Source organism: Pyxicephalus adspersus, chromosome Z, assembly GCF_032062135.1.
Source record: "Pyxicephalus adspersus chromosome Z, UCB_Pads_2.0, whole genome shotgun sequence".
In the NCBI taxonomy this organism is placed as follows: domain Eukaryota; kingdom Metazoa; phylum Chordata; class Amphibia; order Anura; family Pyxicephalidae; genus Pyxicephalus; species Pyxicephalus adspersus.
Window position 1 is genome coordinate 22,567,328 of NC_092871.1, and position 9,590 is coordinate 22,576,917.

The 9,590-nt window shown below is 41.4% G+C and overlaps 1 protein-coding gene across 1 annotated transcript; it reads right to left on the reverse strand.

Moving 5' to 3' along the window:
- Positions 1 to 461: 461 nt before the first annotated feature.
- Positions 462 to 8,411, reverse strand: GGCT (gamma-glutamylcyclotransferase). Its single transcript, XM_072430706.1, has 4 exons — positions 8,170 to 8,411; positions 4,521 to 4,666; positions 1,757 to 1,889; positions 462 to 731 (listed from the first exon to the last, which is right to left on the reverse strand). The coding sequence occupies exons 1-4, from the start codon at positions 8,326 to 8,328 to the stop codon at positions 585 to 587; spliced, it is 585 nt and encodes a 194-aa protein (XP_072286807.1). The 5' UTR covers positions 8,329 to 8,411; the 3' UTR covers positions 462 to 584.
- Between the last annotated feature and the right edge of the window lie 1,179 nt (positions 8,412 to 9,590).

Below are 9,590 nucleotides of genomic sequence, written 5' to 3' on the forward strand. Positions count from 1 at the left end.
AATTCTTTGTCTAAAGGTGAAAACTGGTGACCTTATCCAGACAAAGACTTGATCTTTTGTTATTGAATTAGTATTCGGGTGTAAACACCTAACCTCCTAATTCAGGACCCACTCGTATGCTTATTCTGATATCTGCAGGTAAATAAACTTTCCAATATGTTTTATATCACACCAACACCGTCAGACTTGTTTTTCTACCTCTCTGAACAATGTTACCATGCTTTGGGGTGCCATTTGATTTGCAAGAGACGTAAACACATGCTGTGGGCATTGCCACAAAACACAGATTTAATGGGACCTGAGACAAATACTTAGAAGGGTGCATCCCTGGAACCAAAACTCAGCAAGCTTGGTTGTCATTACTGGAGGTCCCAGGACGTTTTACACTTGTCTCCTAATCATACCTGACATAAAGGTTCATTTTACTTCCGCATGATAGAATACCCATGTTAACAGAGATAGAATGTTGAAATAAAATCATTTTATTTGTTAAGATAAAAAAAAAAACAGCACCAAGTTTAAAAAAAAGTGGGAATCTCTAAACTGTTCAAATAGATATGCAGCTGCTGCAACTATTATGAAAATTATCCTTCATCTTGCACTCTTTGTAACGCATCTTTCAATCTGTCCATGATAGCAATCGGACCTGAATATTTATTGGTTTCCAGCTCTCTTAGCATTTGCTGATATTGAGGTGGTAAATCATTCTGCTTTGCTCCCATGCACAAAACCTACCAGAAAAAAAAAGAATGGACATGCTGTGTTAATTCATTTGTGTAAATAAATCACCTGGAAAGTGACAGATTCACCTAAAATTTAATATAGGAAAACATCTGTATGTAAAGAAAAGAAAATCTAAAAGTGTTTTTGCACACATGAAAAGGTTTCATTTCAAATATTTGTGTTTAAAATCAAAGCATTATATTCTTTAGGCTAGGTACACACGTGGAATAATTGTCGATGGACAAAACGACAAAAGACTGAAAGATGCTTGATTGAGCACTGTACATACAGCACCATTCTACTCTATGGAGAGGGGAGGGTGAGAACGACAGAGCGACACCCCGCTGCGCTTTTTCCCCTTCACTTTCATTATGATCGTTCCTAGTTCGTCATTCATGGATCCGCCAGGACGGTTATCAGAATGATGGACGACGAGCGCTGTACACACGCCAGATTCTTGTCCGATATCAGCCCTGAGGCTGAGCCCTATGGCTGTTTTTTCACTGCAAAGCAAAGCAATGTAAATGGCACCACAGCATATAGAGCCAGCAGCCAGCTAAGGACAGTGTAACTCTTGCAGCCCTCCTTCACACACAGAGTTTCATTATCAGTATCCATTCAATGAAGAGGAGCACCATGGACCTGGAAGTTTGCCGTGGAGTTGATGGCAAAGATGGCATCCTTCTAGGAGGCAGCAGTGATGGGTTTCTGGACCTGTCATCAATGCAGGGCACCTGCAAACACAGTGAGTCTGTTCCATAATTGGCAAGCATATCGTGAATACTCTGTGACTATATTAGAAGCTCTTATGATTGTGGCATGAATGGATCTGTGCAAAGGTTGAAAACATTTGCCATCTGATTAAGAATGATTCTAAGGAAATCCATTCCGGGTTTGTTGGATCACCCAGGTTCTTCCATGACAGTCCATCTTCCCCAGTCTTGGACAGCTTTAATAAATCAGGCCCAATGATTTGTACACATTGGTGTCTGTATGAAGTCAAAGGTGAATGTTTTGAGCCCCAATATCTTACCTGTTTGTACTGCGGTGAAGTCAGTCCATATACACACTGATTCATCTGATAACATCGGCAAACAAGCTCTCCATCTGGTGTCTGAACACTGATCTCTATTGGTTGATAAATACCACCTTCCACCCCTTCTTGGCTACAGAAAACAAAAACAGTTTTAGTCATCTTGTGAAAGCAAATCTATTTATATCAGAATATATTGCTTAGCTTAACCAATGTTTGCTGTCTGCCTTGTTGGGGGGACTTCTCTTTACTTCTGGCCCTGGAGGCTCAGCAGGAAGCAAGAGGTCATTTTTATAAGATAAAAAAAATTCCTGTACATATGTATACACATGCTGGATAGTTGTCACCCAAGATGAATAACTGTGATCGTCTTGGTTGAAAATTTAGCATGTGTACAGTGGTCCCCCAACATCATTTACCAATTTTCTATGGCAGATCACTAAAAAATTGAGTGGGGATGACTGCTGTCATTTCATATGGAGGAGAATGCTGCAGGGTTCCTGAAGTATCACCACGTGTCCCCATCAGATTTCCCCCCACCTTTTGTTCTGATGAGAACTGTTGGATTTCTTCTTGCTTTCAGTCCCAGTGGCAATGATCAGCAGCAGGTCCTATAGGGTGAATATCCCCAGTAGGAACACATGTAGCAATTAAAATAGAATTGGATTCTAATCCCTCCCTAACCATAGCAAAAATAATAAAAAATATTTCCTATACATACATTTTACAAAATAAGTATTTACAATATTTTACATAAACATTAGATGTAAATATTTGTATCATTCTCAATGTTTTAAAAGCATTGTTTCTGTACAATTTTTAACTATATGTACACATTGGTGGCCAATTTGCCTTTTACATATGCAAATTATCTTTCCTGTGTTACAGTCCAACACCGTGGTTGTGCTTTGTTCCTCCTTTTATACGCCTCAAGCAGGTTTTTTATTCCTAAAGTATTGTATAGGAATGCAAAATACACTTACAGCAGAGTAAATGCAGATCAACGAGAATTTTTTCAGGTCAAATGCACCTTTCAATGAATTTTAATTGAGATTATACGAATCCCAAACTGATGTCATACTGATTTCTCAGTATTAAAAGTATCACCTTCAGGGCAGATTCAGACCTGCTTTGGGATTGAACAATCACGCAAGGCTACTGCCTATCAACATCCCAGGTATGTCATAGAAAGCATTTGGAGTATTTATAGACATTTTCATTTCCCAGGTTTTCGGGTGTTTTTTTGTGGAGCACTTGTGGGCTTTTTTAGGCATTTATGGCCAGTTTTGTAGGTTGCGTTTTCTTGGAAACCATTAACAAAATACCCGGAAACATTCTAGCTTAAAGTGGACCATTGCAATGAATGGGAATTTCAAACATGGGATTTAAATGCTGGATAAACAGTCTAAAGCTGCGTACACACTTCCAATTTTTATCGTTGGAAACGAACGACGAACGATCGATTGGGCAAAAATCGTTCATAAAAAAAGTAACCAACGAAGCCGACGAACGAGAATAGTCGCTGGAAATGAACGACCAGACCGGCGGATCGGATTGGACGACGATCGTTTACCATCTATCGTGTGTACGGTCGTTCAGTGATCGTTCATGGTCTGAGCATGTGCGACGAACGAACGTTCGCTCACTTCCTGTATCGTCCAACGATCGGATCTATTGTGTGTACAATATCTGCGAACGATCGTGTCGTTATCTGCAGTTATCTGCATGTACAGGATCGGTGCTATACGATCATTCGCAGATATCGTGCAGGATCGTTCGTCGTTCGTTTACCAACGATAATAATTGGAAGTGTGTACGTAGCTTAAGTAGACTTATACTATGTACATACATGCAATTATTGTGGTTGGAAAGGATCATTCGTGATTCTTTCCTATGACAAAAGACAGTACGATGCATGAACGAGTGCTGTACATAGACCACCTTTCTGCTCTATGGAGAGAGGAGGGGGAGAAGGAGCAAGCGGCACCCCACTGTGCTCTCTCCCTTTCACTTTCATTATAATTGTTCGTCATTCATCGTTCCTGGATCTGCCAGGACAGATCAATGAATGGTGAACGACGAGCACTGTACACACACTAGATTCTTGTCTGATATCTGCCCTGAGGCGATTTACGGACGAGAATCATCTGATGTATAAGTTTTGCCCCCTTGTGTAGACAAATGCTTTCTCCTGTAATGTAGGGATGTTGGGAAATGTAGTCTGGCATCTAGTGATCTTTTTACTTTAGGAGTCACATGGTCACACCTTGTTGATCCTTGCACTAACTTTTCCATTCAAAGGCTGGAGGAAATGAGCTCTAGTGCAATGTGCAAGCATGTTTGGCCCATAAAATGATATTCTGTCTATAATTTTGCTTCTGTATGGTTTATTCACTCATTAACCTGACTGCTTTTAAAATTTGCCTAGTGGGTTTAGTTGGGCATTAAGTACACAAAGTCACATGATTTCGATGGACAAATAAAATACTTTCTCACCAGAAGTCACACTGACTGACTTTTGATCTAGGTCTGAGGCTTTACATAATAGCCTATTCTTTTCACCAGCATGATAAGTAATGTTCTGCTGGCTATGTAGCAACATCCCACACAGTAGAATGTAAATCTATTGTCTATAGAGGTTAAAGTGCTTTTAGCCATTGTTGCCCTGCTTCATATATGTGCCTAATTGAGTCTCCATATGTTGGTGATTTCATATTTTAGCACAGTATGACACAGGATGCATAGGAAGCCTGTGTTCACTTACATGTCCAAGGAGTCCAAGCAGGAGATGTCCATCTTCCATACAACTCCCCAGACTTCATCTCCCTGACTCTCCACCACTGTAGCCACTCCACCATGCCATCTCTTGTTCCCACTGCCTTTATGGGTCCCAAATGCAAGTCGAAAGTCCTAAGAATAAAAAGCACATAAAGATTAGATACCCAACAGTGTTTCCAAACCCTTACCCATCATATCCAAGACTAAAAGAATGTTTGGCTATAGTTAATTGCAACTCTCCTGCATCTACCAACAACTACTATTGACTTCTCTTGCGGTAAAAATGCTAGTTGCTTGGCTCTTATGCAGATTCTGTGCCTTCAATACTTCCCTTTTAGCCGGACGCAACAGCTGGCACTTTTTAGTAACCACACGACTGTTTTTTAGGTAGTTACTGAAAACTTGGGTCACAATATACCCACCCACCCACAGCTTTTTCCCACCCAGATTAAAAAAAATTCTGGCGAGAATACTGTACATGAATGGCCCCATATCCTAAAGAAGTGTAGAAGAGCATCAAAAATTATTCAACCTGGTGGGACTGGCACCAAAGTTGGGCTATATTGTCCCCTTTCCACTAGAACTAAACTAAAAACTTACCACTTCTACCTTCCTTCTATGGTATAGCACTGAGTACCTGGGCTGCCAATTGCCAGGTCCAAGCGCTGCTCTCAGGTTGTAAGGGGGTCCACAATCCTATGTAAATTCCAAGCAGACCTGCAATAAGCTGTAGGATTCAGAGTTGTGGAGTATATGAAAGGCATCTCTGTTGCTAAACTAACATGAAAGATATAATGTTTCACTGCAAAGGAAGATAATACATTTTACATCTCTTTCTGCCTGTTCCACTAAACGTTGCTATAATCCGGGAAGATAATATATTGTGAAGTCTCCTTAAAAAATGGTTACTCCTGGTAGTGTTGATCTGTTCTTTCCGCATAGACATTTTTGTTGGGTTCTATAGAAGAGAACTAGTAAATTGACACTACCAGGAGTGGGGACTCAAAAAGACACTCACTATGGTCGTTTGTGAATACAGCTGCACTGGTGGCTCGTTGGCTAGTGCTTTGGCCTTGCACTACAAACTCTAAAGGAGCAGTCGCCAACTGGTGGTCCATTGACCACTGGTGGTCCGCGAGAAAAATGTGGACATTATTTGCAATTTTTATGTTTTAATATTAATAAAACAAAAAAAATAATCTAATAAATTCTTGTATTCTGTTTGACAATTTTCACCTTTATATTGCACTAAATTCATGAACTGTACTAGAGACAGAAAAACAAGGGAGGCGCAGCGTGACATCAGTGTACTGTTAAGTTGAATGAGGCAACCGGTGCCGAGCCGTACACTTCAGTATTGTTTCCACCATTACAACAGTCACCCCGCTCTGCCAATACCGAGTCTCATCCAATTGTTTTATTTGATTATTTCTCAGATGCCTTTTTAGGTAAGTATGACCTTACCTGTGTATTTTCTTTACCTGTTATATTTAATGGCATCAAATAGTTTGACTTTGATAACTATCATTTCTTGTTCTTAGATTGGAATGAAATAAACCCATAATGAGTGAGAAAAAGCAAACAAATATTTTGTATTTATTTAGTGATACCAAAGATAATACAACTAATGATAATAGTAACAATAGTAATACTTCACTTATCCGTGATCTGATCAATGAATCAGAGCCTGCACAGTCCTCACAATTAGAAAGATCATTGCTTTACAAATATATTTATCTTTCTAAAAAAATTAATATTAATGATCTATGAGATTTAAAAATTTAAATTTAGTGGTCCGTGAGGTCCAAAAGGTTGGCGACCACTGTTCTAAAACACTGCAAAAGACATCAGCACTAAATATGTACATAAAGAAATAAATAAAAAAAATCTGCCCGCTATTTTATTATATTAACTGTTCACCTAATGCCAACCTTTATAAATAAAACAGAATCACATAGAGGCAAGCTAATTCAATCCGCTCCTGAAATCTATTTTCCTAGAATATTGTTTCCCAAGTACAGTACAAGTCATTTCTACAAACATACACATTGAAAATAAATACACAAAGCTATTCAGGAGGCATACAGTATTTGTCAATCCTCTACATCACGTTTCATAGCTGTTGGTTAACTTGCCTCGTCATAGTCTGCTAATCATCAATGGATTGAACTTTTCCCTTTTGGATGAAAAACTAAATCTCAGTTCAGTTGTTCTAGATCATTGTTAACCATTATGAAAACAGCTTTAAAAACTTAAAAGGCACCAAAGAGAACAAATGTTTTATATGGCATATTACCAATCCTTATTTATTTACTTAGGTTTAGTCCCACTTTTCTCACCATCAGGTTTACTGGACATGTTACTGACATTCATTACACTATACAATGCAGCAAACAGCACAGAGCAGACCAGAATACTCTACTGTCATACACAAAATCCAGATGGGGGTCAGGTGCAGCACCTTATCAATACATGGAGGGACCATTCTACATTGAAAGTTACAATCCACCAGAATCTACTTTGCCAAATCATAAAAGAAACTTATTGGTATTCTTAATATATTTTTATCAGGAGCAGACAATGAGAAGTGTGATACTGCAAGGGCCCTGGACCTTCCTTAGCCAACAAGGGACCTAAGTCAGTTCTGCACAGGGACCGGCTATGTCTGCCATTGATTTTCATTATATATACATACAAATCAATTGTATTTCTGTCTGTACGTATTCAAGCTAAAGATCCAACATTGCACATTGATGGCATACACAGATTATGTTATCAAAAAAATACCAAACACATGTAAAGGATTTCAATTGTTTTGTTTTAGTATTGTTTTGAACTAACAATGAAAATCCCATGCCTGTCATGAGAATAGAGTGCTGATGGGGAATCCCTCTGATCCCTATGCTGGGAGTGCTCACCATTCATCTGCTGACTCATGGTGTGTCAGTAGCTACCTGGAAACCACCAGCACATAGCAACTTCACATCACACCCACACATGCTGCACTACATACAGGCACCCCATGCTGGGGGTATACGGGCACCACATGCTGGGGAGTATACGGGCTCCCCATGTTGGGGTATACAGGCACCCCATACCGGGGGTATACGGGCACCCCATGTTGGGGGTATACAGGTACCCCATGCCGGGGGGTATATGGGCACCTCATGCCGGGGGTATATGGGCACCCCATGCCAGGGTATACGGGCACCCCATGTAGGGGGTATACAGGCACCCCATGCTGGGGGTATACAGGCACCCCATGTCGGGGGTATACAGGCACCCCATGTCGGGGGTATACAGGCACCCCATGTTGGGGGTATACGGGCACCCTATGCGGGGGGTATACAGGTACCCTATGCTGGGGATATAAAGGCACCCCATGCTGGGGGGGATACAGGCACCCTATGCTGGGGGTATACGGGCACCCCATGCCGGGGGTATACGGGCACCCCATGCTGGGGATATATGGGCACCCCATGCTGGGGGTATATGGGCACCCTATGCGGGGGGTATACGGGCACCCCATGCCGGGGGTATACAGGACCCCATGATGGGGGGGTATACAGGCACTCCATGTAGTGCAGGTTGTGCCATCACATTCACACACTTCACACATTCATATCTGGCAGCACCTTGAGCAGGGCAATGCTATGGAAAGAAGCAGAAGGATTATCCAGCAGGATTCGCTCTCTCAGCAAGTTGCTCCCATAGGCGAAGTAAAAGAAAGAATGTTCTCCTGGCTGCAGGCCGGCAGAGTCCTTTCTCTCCATGGCGATACCCCCCGGGTTCATGTGCAAGTGTCTCCTCCAACCTACACACTGCCAGCTGTCATTACAGCCTCATTATACTGTGCTATCTGTAATACAGGGGACAAGCTCCGCCCAGGGGCGTGTCCACCCGCCTTACTGTACTGTGCTATCTATAATACCGGGTACAAGCTCCGCCCAAGGGCGTGTCCACATAGCGTTACTGTACTTTCCTATCTAAAACTGGGTAAAAGCTCCGCCCAGAGGCGTGTCCACACAGCCTTACTGTAATATTGTATCTATAACGCTGGGTACAAGCTCCACCCAGGAGAGTGATCGCACTGTCATACTTATATCATAAGGTAAAGGCACCGCCCAAGGGCGGGCATATATTATGCATGTATTATAGAGGCTGGGTCCCGCCCAAGGGGCGTGTACTAATGGCCTTACTCTTTGTTTTATCTGTTACAAGTTCTAGGGCTCTGCCCAGGGGCGTGCCCTTCTGTGACAATTTTGCGCATGCTTCATACCTACAACTAAGTGAATGCACAGTGAAAGTAGACAGGTTTAATGTGCAAGCGCTTCACCATGTACATTAGTGTCCTAATCCTTTCATGAGCAGGAGCAGAATCTTTGCCCTTAGATTGTGTTAATGACACATGACAATCAGTGTATTGCCCTTTGCTCACTAGGAGCAGCATCGTTACTACTCAGTGTACTAAAACAGAATTATAGTTCTGAAAAATAAATTTGGAATTTTGCTCGTTCATTTTTGTACCTGCCTGATCACTTTATTCATTTTAGCAAATCGATGAAGTGCGCATGCGCAACGCAGCATGCAATATCGGCATGTACTGGGCCAAGACTGAATGAGCACATGCGCAGGGGCTACACCATCCCAGTCCAGCCAATGAAGATGGAGATCTGAACCTGGAAGAGGAGAAGAAAAAGATGGCATTGTCCACCTATGTGATTTTACATATTTTATGCATATGTGGTATCTGTAGCAGCCTCCATGTGTGTGCGTAGACATCCAAAATCCCCAAGACTGCTGCTTGGTGTCACCATCTTGAATGAGATGTCATAAGCCCCAACATATACAGGTAGTTCCCAAGTTACATACGATATAGGGACTGTAGGTTTGTTCTTAAGTTGAATTTGTATGTAAGTCAGAACAGGTACATTATTGTAATAAATGCAATCAGGACAGATGTTTGTCTCAACATATTACAAGGCAGTGTGGTGTCAGTTACTGCATAAAATCCTCATTGTGAGTTAATCACAAACAAAGCAAAAAAACTTTATGG